This window comes from Apis laboriosa, unplaced genomic scaffold (assembly GCF_014066325.1).
Source record: "Apis laboriosa isolate Shangri-la unplaced genomic scaffold, ASM1406632v1 scaffold4_cov146, whole genome shotgun sequence".
Classification (NCBI taxonomy): domain Eukaryota; kingdom Metazoa; phylum Arthropoda; class Insecta; order Hymenoptera; family Apidae; genus Apis; species Apis laboriosa.
The window spans coordinates 3,973,317-3,989,573 of record NW_025223501.1 but is presented as its reverse complement, the minus strand read 5'-3'; the positions used below and the strand labels follow the sequence as shown (position 1 = coordinate 3,989,573).

The following is a 16,257-nucleotide window of genomic DNA, read 5'->3' as shown; positions in this document are numbered from 1 at the left end:
CGCAAGAGATCGATTGCAAGAGAGAAATACTGTTCGAAAGATTAATATTTTACATATAATAAAAGAGTAATAAGAATTATTTAATTTCAACGTTGAAATTTTTTTATTTTCATCTTCGGAAAATTTAGATTTCACGTTTTTTTTTATACGTTTCATCAAAGAATTCCATCCATTTAATTCCATCAAATTCCTAACAACAAAATTCCTCTAAATTTCTAACATTTTTATTAAATTCAATTAGATTTCTACGATTCCACAGGAAACCGCAATACAAACAATACCCTCACACCCTTTATCCATCCACCTATTAATTATCAAAATGCGAATTTCTCAATTCACTTTACTTCCATCCAATCTCCGAAACAGCTTCCCAAACCATCCTCCACCACCACGAGAATCGAATCAAATTCAATACAAATACGTTTTATGAGACCGATGAAAAAAACATTAAAAAAAAGAGAAAGAGAGAGAGAGAGAGAGAGAGAGAGAGAGGAAGAAAAGAGAAGAAAAGAGGATATCTGGAAGGAATCGAGGTCGAGGGAAACTACGTCTAATCTAATCGGTCATATTCAAAAACGGGCCGTTTCTCCACGCGTTTCTCGGGGCCAGGAAACGAAATTAGCGGAATACTACAAGATACTTCACTGTCTTCCCTCGTGTACCGGTAACGAAGCGAAATTAAAGCAAGGGGAAATATACTTCAACCGTCTGGTTGGAAACGCGCGAAAGAACCGGAATTAGACAAATGTGGGGGGAGGGGGAGGGGAGGAGAAGAAGGAGGGAGCGGTTCTTCTCATGAAAAAGAGAACGATGATCCTTCCAGGCGAATCTCATGGAATATTAATAAACGTGGACCGATGCTTTCCTCATTCACTCATGTCTCCAATTTTCGTCATTTTTTCAACGTTTCTCTATCTATTTCTCCCTCTCCTTCGTTAATTCTCTCTGTCTTCCTCCCGCGTCTTCCCGTATTCTCTTCCCTCATTTTCTTTCGCCACGAAAAAAATATTTTAGAAATATTTGCTAAAGAGAGAGATTCGACGATACCGTATATAATGGAGATTTTTCAGAATCGATGTGTCAAAAATTACTATCTTGCAATTCCAAGGATTTTCTTAAATCCTCTCTTCCCCCCCTCCAAAAGAAAGAAAAAAAAAATAAATAACACGGTTTCGCGTTTAATCAATAATCCGAATTTATCGTCACAACAGGATGGAGAAGATCAGATCTGAAACGGAGTGCACTATACTCGCGAAATTTCGCGAAAATTTTTCGATCAACGAGGAAACGCAGAAATTTTCCATCGGGATAAAATTTAAAAGCTTTCCTCTCTATATGAAAAATATTCGACGAAAAGTGAGAGGGGGCGGAAATTCGGCATTAAAATTCAAATTCGAAAGGGGGGAGGGGAGAGAGTGCGCGTGAGAGAGAGAGAGAGAAAGAGAGAGAGAGAGAAAGAGAGAGAGAGAAGGGGGGGAGGAGGAGAGAATGGTAAGCTCTTTTTGCACGCTTTTACACCCGACGCGAATAATTATTTCCCCCGGCAAAATGGCCGTATCGAAGCTTATTAACGACCGTTTAATTGCCGGCTGCGATAATTATATCCGGCCGCGTCGATTAAATTCGCTTAAAGGTATATATCCGGTGAAATATCGTGAGAGGGGAGGAAGGAAGGAGGAGGGAGGGGGAGAGGGAGAGAGAGAGAGAGGAGCCGATTCAAATTCGGCGAAAATGTTTGGTGCAAACGTAAAAAGGAGGCTTCGAGTAATTACGTTTGTTATCGGTTTACTGGACGGTCTGCTAAAATCCAATATTGTTTGGAAAATTACATCTACTAATGAACGTGTCGTTGTGGAAAGTTTGCTCGGTTATTTTATCGATGTTAATTTCGGCGGGTTCCGATTCCGATTCGTCGTTCATTCGTTCACCATTCGGGCCCCGTTATTTTTCCATAAAAGAAAAAAGCGAAATTTGTTTTCCCGTAACATTCCGCGGATAAAGGATGAAAACAAGGGGATAAAAAGATATTTTTAGGAACGAAAGGATCGAGGGGAGAGGGGGATGGGGAAGGAGGAATCGTACACGGTTTTTTTACGAGAGCGAAATGTTATTTTCCATTCGGGGAAATGAGATTTTTTTAAAAATTTTTCTCCCCTCCCCCTGCCCCTCGTGAAACGTGATTATGAAAAAAATAAAAATTATTGTTGAAGGGACTTTTAGCGGAATATTGTACGTTTTTTTTTCTTTTTCTTTTTTCCTTTTTTTTTTTTGATAGGTTGGAAATTATTTTTGACGTAAAACGAGAATTTTTAATATCCTTTGTTGTTAACGGTAGAAAACGAGATGAAAATCGAAATTTCCTCGAAAAAAGAATTCGCAATGTACATTTATTTATAGAAAATAAATTTATCTAAACAGTTATATCATGTATCACGCTCGAAGAGAAAGAATTTTCATAAAAAAAGGGATTTAGAAATATAAAATATATCATATAACAAATTTCAAATTTCCATAATAATAATTTTAATGTTAAATAATTCCAAGTTTCAAACTTTTTGATATCAATTTTTCTATAAGAATTAAAAATAAAAAAAAAAGAAAAAAAATCCACCTTCCAAATATCTCTTCAAATTCTTCTTTCCCTCCCGTTTGTTCTCAAATCTCTCAAAAATCAACCAAATTAATACTCATTGTCGAAGGGTATTAAGAATCTAATATCGCGTACGTATCTAGCAAATCTCGAAAATCGAATAAAAAAAAAAGAAAAAAAAAAAAAAAAGAAAGAGCAGAGCAAACAGATAAAGGGAACAACGGTTAACGAAAGGCACAACCTGGACGCTGGAAGCAATTTATCTAAACGGTTCGATTCACGAGGCCACTCGAGCCAAAAGCAGAGTCCATCCGGAATATTACTGGGCGCCATTGCGTTTTGCTTCCTTTGTGCGTGGACCACGAGTCCTTTAACTCGAGGCCACTGACGAGGCGAGAGGAAACTGAAGAAGAAGAAGAAGAAGAAGAGGAAGAAGAAGAAGAAGAAGAGGAAGAGGAAGAAGAACGATGGAAGAGTGGACGTACTTGACGGTCTACGTACGAGAGAGGGTAGTAAGAAGCAGCGAGAGAAGTAGGGTTTTCCTCTTTTCGAGTGGGGCCATTTTCTGCCTGAGGAATTTCTAATCGATGGAAATGGAAGCTGGTGGATGACTCGAGAACCGGCAAGAAGTTTACTCGAGATCCTTCGAAGGGGCAGAGTTTCTTAATTTTCGGGAACTATGGAACAGTCGTTGCTTATTTCGAGTCTAAGAAATGTTATATACACGCGTCGTCGAAAACAAATTTTTTTACAACTTTTCTTCCTTCTTTCGAATTCGTTCGATTACGATCGAATTAATCGAAACGTATATAATCGTATTATACCATTCATTCTTTTTTCTTCCCTTGGAAAAAAATATTCCAAAAAATCGCCAAAGAGAATGGAATTAAAAGAGAAATTTGATTAATGAAATAATTATCGATTTAAAATAGGATAGAATGTCGATAACTTGACATTCTCGACCGATTACATTTGGGTATTGGTATTGGTGAAAATATCTAATGTCACGAGATATTGGTTGGGAAAGAGAATCAGGTTGAAATAAATGCGGTGGAAAGGCCAGTGAAATCAGGTTGCCGGTCCGAATTAAGCGACATCCAGATGCTCGGAAAATAGACGACCCAATATACGTGTTCCCTTAATAAAACTTATCACAGATTGATTTATTATCGTATTTCAAAACCAAACGGCTTACGCTCGCGTACGTGGCTGACCTACAATTCCTCCTTCCATCCACATTCCATCTTATTTATCGTTTACTGCGATCGATACTATAATTCTACGAAGCTTTTGTATCGATTCATATTTTTTTTTTTTTTTTTTTTTTTTTATTATTATTATCAACAAACTGTTCGACTACCCAATTGTTCGTATGTGCATGCGCACCATTTCCGCGAATAGATCGATCCATAGGGGATTCATAATCCCGTCTCTGACGTGCAATTGTTTTCTCCATCATCCGGGGGAGGGTGGAGGCGGAGGAATTTCATATGAGAAAATGCGCAGGAAGGGAGGGGGGGAAAGGAAGGGGCCGATCATCCACAGGGACTTGTAAAACCTGACCGAAACTTCTGCTTGGCGTGTCTGACATATTTCACGTCGGAATGTTTCTCTGCCAATGCGTTCTCTGGAACGCACGCCGCGATTTCCTGGATGCCATCATCCCCCACCCGCTCCCCATCGACTCTAGCGCGGATAATCCCGCGATTTCTCGATTTTACATTCCTGCAAAATTTCTTTCGTTCATTACTTTTGCCTTTTCCGGGCAAGGAGAAACTGACTTAAGAGTTAATTAATAAGGTTATGATTAACAAGGTGCTTCTGGATCAAGGGATTTTGAACATGCAAAGTTTCTTCTTCTGTCTCGTCGTGAAAAATTTTCTTTCGATGAAATAATAATTTTATTATTTTGTTAATAGAAAAGATATCCATATTCTATGGATTTTATTTAAATTAATTCAAGTTAGTTTCAATCAGACTTATCGCTTTAATTTTTAATAAAAATTAAATTTAATAAAAATTTTTAATAAAAAAATTTTCAATAATTTACTCGATTTCACGGTTCGAGTCGCATTGAGATTAGATTAATATTAAATAATTCAATATGGCTCGACAACGTATTAAAAAATTCATCCAGTGCCATTTGCTTTTCGCAAATATTTCATCTAGAATATCCTAAAATGAAATATTTCGATCTTCCCTTAAATTCCTTTGGATTCCTTAGAATACAAAAATCGAAAAGAGAACCCGTTTAAATCACCCGTTTCCAAATAAACGAGCAAAATAATAGTTACCTCTTCGAACCGAGCAAGAAAAGGGACCAACCTGGTTGGTTTACAAAAAAAAAAAAAAAAAAAAAAAAAAAAGAAAAAAGGTTTCCACCATCTTGGCCAGATTCGATCGAGAAGAAAAGCGACGAACAATCGATTATCGGAGGGGCGGCGGAGGCGATCGGGGCTCGGGACAAGGAAGATAAGATTGCACTTTTGAAATTAGCTCGCCAGGCCGGAAACGACTTTTCTTCAGCCAAGAGAGGAAGAAGAAAGAAACAGGCCGGGCCGAGAGACGTTGCCGGGCTTCCGTCGGGCTTTAATCGAGAAAATGGCTGCGTCGTGAAAAGGGGGATATAGGCGCGTGATCTCGCGAGATCGGAAGCCATTTATGGACCCTGATCGACTTAGAATCGTCGACTGCGTGTAATCTGCTTAGAAGATGCTATTCTCCCAGGTAATTACCGGATAGATCGCCTACCCCAACCCCCCCATCCGCGAGAAAATTGCGTTTTTCGCGTTTACGTACCTCGTCTTCGCCCGTTGCACAGGTATTCGATGATTCTCAAACCTTTTGTCGTAACTACGTTTTCTTACTTTTTTCTTTTTCTTTTTATTGGAAGATTTTCACGTATTTTTATTATTCTTTATTATTTTTTATTATTTTTTATTATTGTCGAAAGATCGAATAGAATTTAATAAGATATAATACGAATAATGGCGAATGAGATTAATTAATTAACAGACAAGATAGAAGATATTGACAAACAAAATTTGTTAAAACGTAGAGCAGCAATTAAATATTCAATAACGATTGAATAAAATTAATCGGATAATCGAGAACGTGAAAATAATAAATCGAGACGAATGATTAAAAAAAAAAAGAAAATAAAATTTATCAAATCGAATATGAATAATTGAAAGCGTGAAATTTAACACTAACGAGATCAAAAACACGCGTTACGCGGCTCAACGTAATCCTCGTTTCAATGCATTGAATTTGCATTCAACGGGGGAGGGGAGACAACAACTTTCCAAATTTAATTTTAACCGTAATAACGAAAGAAGCGTGCAACAATTTTCACCATTCGCATTCTTCTCCACCCTTTGAAACATTTCGAAACTTGGAAAACTTTGGCAAACTTGGCACAACTTGAACGTCGTCGAGCGGCCAACGTCCCACGGGTCGTCAACCTGGCCTTTTCATCAGAAGCAGCAAAAACCATGAGGAGGGGAGAAGAGAGGGATGAAGGCGACGATTGAAGTTCAAAGGGGAAGACAGAGAGAGAAAGAGAGAGAGGGAAAAAATAATAATAATAATAATGTCCGGTAATCGACTCTGGGTCTTTACACCTTTAACGAGACCTTGACGCGAACCCTTTCTTTCTCAGGGGTGAAATCCACGCGCTCCCTCGCGAATGAGCGTCGCAGTGACCATTTGTGGATAATGGGACGGAACGAAGCGGAAAATGGCACATCAAAAAGAAACTGGGACAAAGGGGACCCTGTTGTCCACCTAATAAAGCAGAGTGGCCAACGCCACTCACGATATTAGGGCTGGTTCTTTTTTTTTTTTTTTCTTTTTTTCATGGTGACCCTTGCGTCATCGTCGACCTTCCATAGAAGAGAATTTTTGCTGAGAAGTCAATTGTGTATCGTGTGTATTATTTCGATAGTTTTGGAAAATTTTAAATGGTCATTTTTTTTTTCTATTATTTTGATACGATTAAACTTTTGGAGATTTTTGGAAAATTCGAAAATTCTACTATTAGAGAATCTTAATAAGTTCGACTATTCTTATTAAGATTCTCATTATTGGAATTGTTCCAAAGATATTGGAACAGATTTTTTTTTTTTTTCATAATAACTATTTCTCTCATCAAGAATTTTTGCTGACAATTTTTCCTCTTTGTAGCGGACTATTTTGATAATTATCTTTTTGAAAATTTTAGGATATTTTCAACATTCTCGCTTTGAATTGAATCGGCCAAAAATTGTTTTTAGCTCTTACTCTAAAAAGAGAAAAATCCTTCGTTCGATTACCAATATTTGCTTGCTTTGTAAACTCTTAAAACATACATCATTCACGTCACAAGCATCATTTGTTTTCACCGTACGTGTTAATTATAATCTTACCACTTACAATCCCGATCGATGATCGATTCCATATGAAAATATTATATCTGATCGATTCGTTCCTCCCCAAACAAAAAACGTCACATTTGCCAAGAATAGATATTGTTGTCACGCGCGTTTACGTATTCTGCAAGAGATTCGCGACAACGTCACTGGTTACGACGACGACGACGACAAGTCATGGATCGTTAACCGCAAAGGAGAAAGCAGACATGGACAACGGTGGATTCGGTGACAAAGCGCGTCCTCAACTTTTTACTTTGGAAACATACACGCTCTACTTTTCCACGCTCTCTTCATGTTTTCCACCAGAAAAAAAGAAAAAAGAGCGCGAAATCGTTAGCGGGCCACGAAAATTCGCGTGATGTTCCTTTCTTTCCAAGGTTAGGTCGAGTTAGATTGGGTTAGGTTGGATTAAATCGAGTTAGATCAGATTAAATTAAGTCAGGTTAAATCGGGTTAAGTCGGATTAGGTCGGGTTAGATCCGGTTAGCTCAGGTTAGATCAGGTTAGATCGAATTAGATCGAGTTAGATTGAGTTAGGTCAAGTTAGGTTAGATCGGGTTAAATCGGGTTAGGTCGAGTTAGATTGAATTAAATCGGATTAGGTCGGATTAAGTCGGGTTAGGTCGGGTTAGATCGAGTTAGATTGAGTTAGGTCAAGTTAGGTTAGATCGGGTTAGATTGAATTAGGTCAAGTTAGGTTAGATCGTGTTAAGTCGGGTTAGGTCGAGTTAGATCGGGTTAAATCGGGTTAGATCGAGTTAGATCGGGTTAAATCGGGTTAGGTTGAGTTAGATCGGATTAAATCGGGTTAGGTCGGGTTAGATCGGGTTAAGTCGGGTTAGATCGGGTTAGATCGGGTGTTCGATGTTTAGAAATTCCTCAGGAGATCGAGTTGTCAAAAACGATCAGTCAGGAGTTAAGGAGACTTTTGTGCAGGATTCGTGGCGGCCGTTAGAAAAAAATTGGTCCAATGATAATTTAATGCCTTAAGAGTGTCGCGAGATTGCCCTTATTAATGAATTTACAATGCTGATGAAATGTTTCTTGTCACTTCTAGAGCCTGCTTTTGCCGATCTCTTGTGGAAAAAGAGAATAAAATTATTAGCGAAATTACAGTAAAATTGTAAAACTGTATTTTTAATAATTTAGATTCTTAAAACATATTTTCTTGTTCACAGATATAGATAGACCAAGCACGAACTTGGCTTTCCAACAGGCAAATACATTTACAAGGGAGAAAAATTGGTATTAAATTCGGTATTGAAAAGATTGTTCTGCATTATCGATCGAGTTATGCACCACCTATCTTTACCCTTTAAGGCATCAAGAATCAGAAGCAGAAGGGACAAGAATCGAAAATCCTTGAACCATATACACACAACCCTTTTTTTTCCCCTTCCTTTTTCCATCCGTGCGGACGAATGATTAACGAGGGTTGCAAGTTTTGATGCACCCGGTGCACGTGCATGATCCGCAGAGCTTACGAGCACACAGCTGCCTCTATTCGCCTAAACTTCCGACATTTTTTCGTTCCTCTCACGTCACGCGTGACTGACAATAATAAATATTCNCCCTCCCTTTTTTTTCCTCTCTCTTTTCCTTTTCTCTACGAAGGTCACATAATACGAACGAAAAGAGAGTTCAAAAGTTCAAAATCGAAATTTTGAAAAAAGAAATCTCGCGCGAATCTTTAAGCAAAGTTTCGAGTGTCGAACATGTGTCGAAGATTGACCGAAGAAATATTATATATTTGGATTAGATTAAGCGAGGAGAATATATTTTTTATTCTGAACTATCTCATAAGGATAATCCAAGTGATCGATTATTGTTAATTTTTATATAATTTTCACGATCTTATTTTCATGATGTTTTTTTTTTTTTTTCTTTTAATTCATATCATAATACCAAGTATTCATCCAGAAATATTAATCGTATCAACGAGTACTGATTTACATCAAACGCAGTTAATATCGCATTTTCAAATGGGAAATTCACAATTGATATCTGATTGGCTGGGGTCAGAGAACAATTATAAATTTACCGAATTACCGGAGATATCAATTTATATAAATGTTAAAACGTGCAGATTAAATTAGAGACGAGATATAACGCATGATTTACACAAAATAATTTAAACAATATAAATATTATCCATCGATTTTCAAACACACGTATTGTATAATAATATTTCATTGACCAAATGTATCTATCATTCTTCTATCATTTTGTCCATTTATTTTTTTCATTTTAAAAAATAATTGTTACTTAAAAATTGGCTTACTTAAAAACCTCATTATATTCGAACGATCAATCCAAAATACAAATGAATATAAACTATTGTACCTCAGAATTTTTACACGTGCTTGAACACGTGCTTCCACGATGCTTTTCCATTAACAGACAATCCGACAATTCTTAAATATTCGATCGTGCGATTTTTAATTTAATAAACGACTCGTATTCGAGTCAAATTTCGTTCGAACAATCGAGGGAAAAAATTCGAGATTCGAGTGGACAAGTCTCCCTCCATACGTCTTGGAAAAAGTTTGTTAAGGTCGAGGTGTATAATTAATATCGGTGGGGTAACAACAGGTGTGCTCGATTAATTTTCCCCCGATTCGAGACAATTTGTTATCAGTTTTTGCGGGTGACACGGGATGAACGTTTAACTGCTTAGCCGCGGTTCCACCCGTTAATTTCTGTTAAATATGCCAATTTCGTGCCATTTTTCACCCATACACCCGCTTTCCCCGCGCGCGTATGTAAAAAACAGAAATTGGTACATCGTTGAAACAGGGATATGACTGACGAGTGATACTTTTNTTTTTTTTTTTTTTTTTTTTTTTTTTGCTAAGCTGTCATAGTTGGAAATTTCCAGAGGGGACAGTGAAAAATAGATACGATTTTTCGACAGAGACACGGAACGATTGGTTAATCCTGTCGTATTTTCAGCTTCCGGGGAGGAGGGTACGAATTTTCGTACGACGTGTTTCCCGTGAAACGAATGAAGTGGTCCTTTTTACACTTCGGTTTACCTTTTTTCGGGGACGAATTTGCCATAATCGAATCGTATATATATATATATATAGATCGTAAATTATATTTGTAGATATTAAAGGATTAGTATTGAAAAATATCTTTCTTCACTCTATATTATAATGTGAATATTCTATGATTGAATTTAAGTGAAATATCGATTATTATATTATTTACTTCCGCATTTATTATGATCGAACGAAACNTTACTTCCGCATTTGTGATCGAACGAAACACATACGTTGATAGAAGTAAAAAATTAAAAGAAGTAAAAAATACTTACGAATTATTTGATAGATTCTGTGTCAAAAAATATTTTTTTAAAAGGAAGATTTAAAAAGAATTTATGAAATAGTGAAAGATTCTTTTGCGATAAAAATTCAGATTCAATCGCAAGGCAAAGCGTCCAAAACCTGCTGCCTCCATTTTTTTTCTTTTTTTTTTTTATCAAATTCTCCCTCAATCTTTGCAAATCGCCTTTGATGGCGTTATATCATAAAGTTTTCCTGGATTAACCATGTTGGAATAATTAAACTTAACGAAAAAAGGACGAATATGAAAAATAACCGACTGCGCGAGGAAAAAGTGATCCGGTCGCTTTGCCGAGTTTTTCGTCGTTTTAACGAAATTTTTTCACGACTGGGTCAGAGGATCTGGCACCTCTCTGCTCCGATTTCAAATGCATCTCCAAATTTCCATCGGATCTAGCTTGGTTTCTTGTTCGCCAATGCGAAGGGGGGAAAAAAAGAGGGAAATCAAAATTTGAAAGGAATTCTTTGAAGGAATTTAATTTTTAAGGGAATATTCGTTTCAAAAGAAACTTTTGTCGGAAAAAGAGGAATTTTTGGAGAAAATTTTCTTCGGGAAAGATGTAAGAGCAAAGCGATCTTTAAAGATTAATTTTTGTTAGAAGAAAACAATTTCTTAACAATTTTAAGGATTTTCGTAAAATTTTCGTAAAACTCGAATTAACGAGTCGTCACTTACCTTCTTGGCGTCATTGTTGTTATCGGCCGCGTGATGTGGTTGTGGACTCATTGCAGCACCATTGCTAACTGCTCCGCTTTGCGACAAAAGCTCGTCGCTACCCCTCTGAAACAATAAGAAAAAAAAACCACCAAATTTTAACATATAACCCATCAAATCGCTCGACATATAATAATTAAAAACATTCATCTTCCCTCGTCTCTCCTTACAAATAAAAAAAAAAACCATCCTTAATTACTTACATATCAAAAAAAAAAAAAAAACAAATAGTCAAAAATATACAAAAAACAACGATAAAAAATATTATGATTATAAATAAGCTCCAAAATTAAACAAATCAAACAATTCTCTCAACCGCCATGTTCTAAAATCGTCTTAAAAAAAATTCCACCATCCCAAAAAAACTCCCTCCTCCTCCATTCCCAACCCAACTCCCTCTCCACCAAGAAACCATACCGGTTCCCCCCCCCCCGGTCCCAAGGTGGATTATTAAAATCCTTCCAACTCCGTAAACACGTTTAACCGTCGATTCTCCGCGGTAACAGGATCAGGAAGACCCTCCATCTCCTCCCCCCCCTCCTTGCCCCTCCTTGCCTCTAATTCCACGAGTTGATCCCTCAAAGGAAGCGCGACGACGATAAACAGGATCCTCGCGTGTGCCCGATTCCTAGATCCGATCCCCGTAAAGTAAAGGAGAGCGCACAAGTATGGCGACCTTTCAACCGGGGAAAATACCCGCTGCTCGCCGCGAGATAATTCATAAGCTCGTGGGCGGTGGTTGCGGGAGCGGAGGGGAGATGGCGGCGCTGCCAGTCATCTCGACCGAGAGACAGAATGGCAGATCAAAGAGTCCCGCAAGGATCACGCCGCGAGCTACCTAAGAAAAGACTCGACTCGCTGCTCGTGGGAGGGAGGGGGGGGGGGAGAGGGGAAGGGGAGGTCCTTTGACGAATACTTATGGAAATAATCCCTCGCTTGGTCTTTTACGCTCGATAAGATGCACGGGATATGCATGGATGGATGGATGGATGGATGAGAGAGGGGTTATGAATTGTTCTTTTATTGATTTGTCTCTTGTCTCCTGTTTTGGGCCCCTTTTTCCTCCGATTATGGAATCTGTTCTCGTTCGTTGGCTGGAATCTATGGAGGAGAGTCGAGGATCGATTTTTTAAACAATTAAGAAATTTAGGGAAGGGAATTGCACAACGTTTTGAACTTCGTGATCGAGTGGTGTATTATAAAAGGAAAAAATGAAAAACGGGAAATGGAAAGAAGACGGTGAGTGTACGACAAGAAAGCGAAGAACACTCGAGGAAGAAGAAAATTCCTTAAGAATCTCTTACGGTGTCGAGAAGAAAGAAAGAAGGTTTCCTGTATATACACGAATAGTTTTGTCTCTTAGCTTCAATCGTGCAATCGAACCACCTATTATTCACAATCTCCTAATCTACGAATTATCTTCCAAAGAAAATATACTCGATCCCCTCCAACTCTTCTTTCAATTCTCTCCAAATCATCCGTGGACAAGATCCATCGTTCGAATTTAATTGTATACCTCCCGTTTCCGAAAATAAAATCGAACTATTTCTTTCACACGAACAACGAGTATAATAGTAATAATTATAAATAATAAATTCTCGATAAAAAAAGAAAAAAAGAAAAAAATCAAATTCCTCGAGGCGATCGTATCCTCGAAGATGATAACTTTCACGGAATAATCGTCGCGAAATCCCTTAAAATCCCGATTGGAAATTGGACTCGTAGGATCCTCCCTCCTTGGAACAAGATGAAGAAGAAGAAGAAGAAGAAGAAGAAGAAGAAGAACGCGTCGAAATGCCAAGGATCCTCTCCCTTCGTCGCGTGGCCGCACGAAACGGTTTCACGATCGTCTGGAGTCCAGCTGTCCGCAGTCCCCTCGCAAGGGTCTCCGGACGGTTGACAAAGCAATTTCACGTCCGAGCTGCAACGCGATCCGATGAGTTTCCGTTGGCCTCTTCCCCTCCACCCTCTCCCTCTCTGTCTGCCCCCCCCTCTCTCTCTCTCTTCCCCTGCCTCCCTCCGGTTATTTGCTCTCGAGGATTCGCGCGGCTCGCATTAATTGCAGGACAAACACGCGGCACGTTCCGCTCGCTTGACAATTTGCTCGACGACAGACCTAACAGGGCCATGTTTCTTGGACCAGTTGCCGGCCAGTCGGATGGACAATGGATTTCGTGCCCGCTCTCTTGGGGGTTAATTGGTCTTTTGGGAGTTTCCACGAGTAGGTTAGAGTTGTTTGACTGCCTTGGTTTGGGATGATAATAATTGCCGGCCACGCTTTTGTCGGCCAGAGAGGCGAGGAAGGGGTGGAATGGTTCTTCTTCGCGACGACATCCGACTCTTTTCTTAACGAACGAATCGTTAAACACGGTGTGAACAGGAGAGGTAGGTGTCTTGAGGTTGGACAAGAGTATGGGCATTTGTAGTAAATGAAAATTGATATTTATTCGTGGCTATTATGTAGTCGAAAATAAATTATGGAAATAAATTATGGAAGCGAGTTCAGCTATTGAATTTTACTGAACAATATTTTTCAAATCGTATACCCTACTTTCTGTTCTTCCAAACTTTCACTTACAGAAAAATGCATTTTTCCAAAATCGATGACGAATAGAATAGGACAACAAATTCTTCGACCATACTTCTCACCTCTGGACCCAAGCTCGCGACATCCCTTGATCTCCATTTCGTGCAATTTTCATTATCCCAAGATCCTTATCCCAAGGGATCCTCCTGCCATCCTCGAAGAAGCTTATTTTCACGATTGAAATTTTCCATTTCCAACCCTATTTCACCACGTATCTGTTCGTGGACGGACTCACGAAGACTTAATTTAATAAATGCCAGGAGAACTCGCGTCAAACGAGTTTACCAACGCTGCTTTGCCCTCGAACGAGAGAGCTGTTGCAACAAAGAAGAAGAAATCTCGACAACATCTGGTTCGAAACGCGATTTTTCCAAAAATCGGGACAACATGATGGATCGTCCACATGGAAAGTGAAATCTTTCTCAAGGGGGTGGACCATCTCCTACCTCCCCCCCTCGAGACAGTCCCGATAAGATCCGCAACACCGTCGGGGACCGGTTATCGTTTTTCAAGATGGATGGCTCTCGTGTCTCGTGTATCGTTCTGGGGACAGGTGGGTGGCAGAAAAGGAGTCTTTCGCAGTCTGGCGGTCTTTGGAAAATTACAAGGAGGAGGGGGAGAGGATAAGCCTAACTATACTTGGAACAACTATACTTTCTTCCTCTCCTTTCATCTCCTTTCCAACAGTTTGGAGATTATTTTTTCTTTTCTTTTTTTTTTAAGGGGTGAAAGTTAAGGAAATCGATCTCGATCGTGCTCGAGCGAGAAATAAATAAAACGCGGGCCGATCTCTCAGCGGAAAATTCCAATTTTCTGAGCTATTTGACGGATCAATCGGGTCCGTCGATTTCGTTCTCCCCGATACACTTTAACCAGAAAGTCATGTTCGATCGTATCGTATACGTTCGCGATACGTATAAAGGTATATTATCGTGGAAGGCCGGCAATCAGGATGTAGGGAGGGAGGGAGGGACAGTTGAGGGACCAGTTTGTTACCCTTGGCGAGGCAAATGGATCGTGATCGACATCTGGGTTGAGTCAGCACGGTCAACCAGGGGGGGATCAAAGGTTGATTGTTTCGAGTGTGACTATATACTGTAAGATCCTGGATGGATGAAATCCACCATTTCTTTTTTTCTTTTTAATCATTCCACCTCGTGAAAAAGATTTCAGACTCAAAAATTAAATTTTCGATAATAACGATATATTATTTCATTGATCCCGAAATCGAAAACTGAAGACGCGAGATGAGATGAAATTTAAATTAAATCGACGAAAAAATCGGGAAAGAAATGGGAGAAAAAGTGTCCAAATCAATCGTATCGTCGATATTCCTCGTTCGTGAAGAGAAAAGGGAGGAAGGGGTGATCTAAAAATAAGATGAAAAAAGGAGAGAGGAGAAGAGAAATATGGAGAGGGAACGAAGGGAGGCAGCCAGCCAGGCAGATAACCGAATGAAGATTTGTATGAGCCGGAAGATTTGTGTCAGCCTGTCGTGATTTTCGTCTAGCCCCTTCTTCTTCTTCTCCCGGCCAAATGACGCGGAAACAGGGCAGAAATTAAAGTCGCTCGTTAGGGCGAAAACGGTTTCGAAGTCGAACGGAGCCGTTCACCCGCGAACGCAGATTCGATATTCGAGACACAAAGGTGATTCGAGGAAAGAAGCGGAGAAGATGAGTGGATCTCGTGTCGCTACTTTCCTAATATTAAATTGGATCAACGTACGCGGGCAGGGAACACACGTTTCACGGATATCCTTCGTTGAATTGCCCCCTCACAACCTTGTCTCTTTTTAATCTCTCGAGATAAATAAATCGGTTGAAAGAAGAAAAGTGCGAGACGATCGTTAAATATGACTGTTTTTACCGACTGTCGGTAAGTTGTTTCAATAGATTATTTATTTAATTCTCGTTTCAAAGAAAAAAAAAGAGAGAGAGAGATTTGTGAATAATCGATTCCAGTGAATCGTCCATCGTCGTAAAATCTCGAATTCTCTTCGAGAAAAAAAAAAAAAAAAGCGACTCGAACTTTCATCAGGACGAAAAAATTATATAAACATTAAAATTCTCGTTAACAACGAATGAAAATTTCCACGAAAGCTTCCTCCTGACATACACATACACACACTTGTGACGTTATCAACAATCGATGCCGGGATAAACATAAAATCGAGGGAAAACATTGAATTGCAAAGCCGATAGGGTAGGGAAATTTTGACCTCGATTTTTTATTCAAACCTCTCCCCCTCTCCTCCCTCCTTCCTCTTCTCTTCTCTTCTCTTCTTTCCTTTTCCGTTACCCTTCATCATCATCCCGTTGCAAAATACGAAAAGGAAAGGAGGGTAACGACGTCCACTATCGACCAACCACCGGGTGGCCACACTTTCGTAATCATCGTAATTAAATATGCATCCCACAGCTCACGCTGAAACTGCTCGGTCTATAGGTTAATGAGGTTGATTAGAAGGTTTCGTTTTAATTAGTACATCGTGGCAAGTTTCCTAATCTGTTTCAGCGATGAAGTTTTCGAAGATGCAGAAATTGGAACGTATATATCGACGAAATATCGACGAGAAGGGGTGAAAAGGGGTGAAAAGATTTGATCGG

General features: G+C 39.1%; 1 protein-coding gene across 5 annotated transcripts in view; it reads right to left on the bottom strand.

Moving 5' to 3' along the window:
• LOC122717197 (polypyrimidine tract-binding protein 2) overlaps positions 1–16,257 on the bottom strand; it is a 503,296-nt gene that overhangs the window by 137,994 nt on the left and 349,045 nt on the right. For all 5 annotated transcript variants that reach the window (XM_043941033.1, XM_043941030.1, XM_043941029.1 and 2 more), the window contains exon 3: positions 11,026–11,130. In XM_043941033.1, the coding sequence (XP_043796968.1) occupies positions 11,026–11,130 (105 nt within the window). The remainder of the gene's footprint in view (positions 1–11,025; positions 11,131–16,257) is intronic.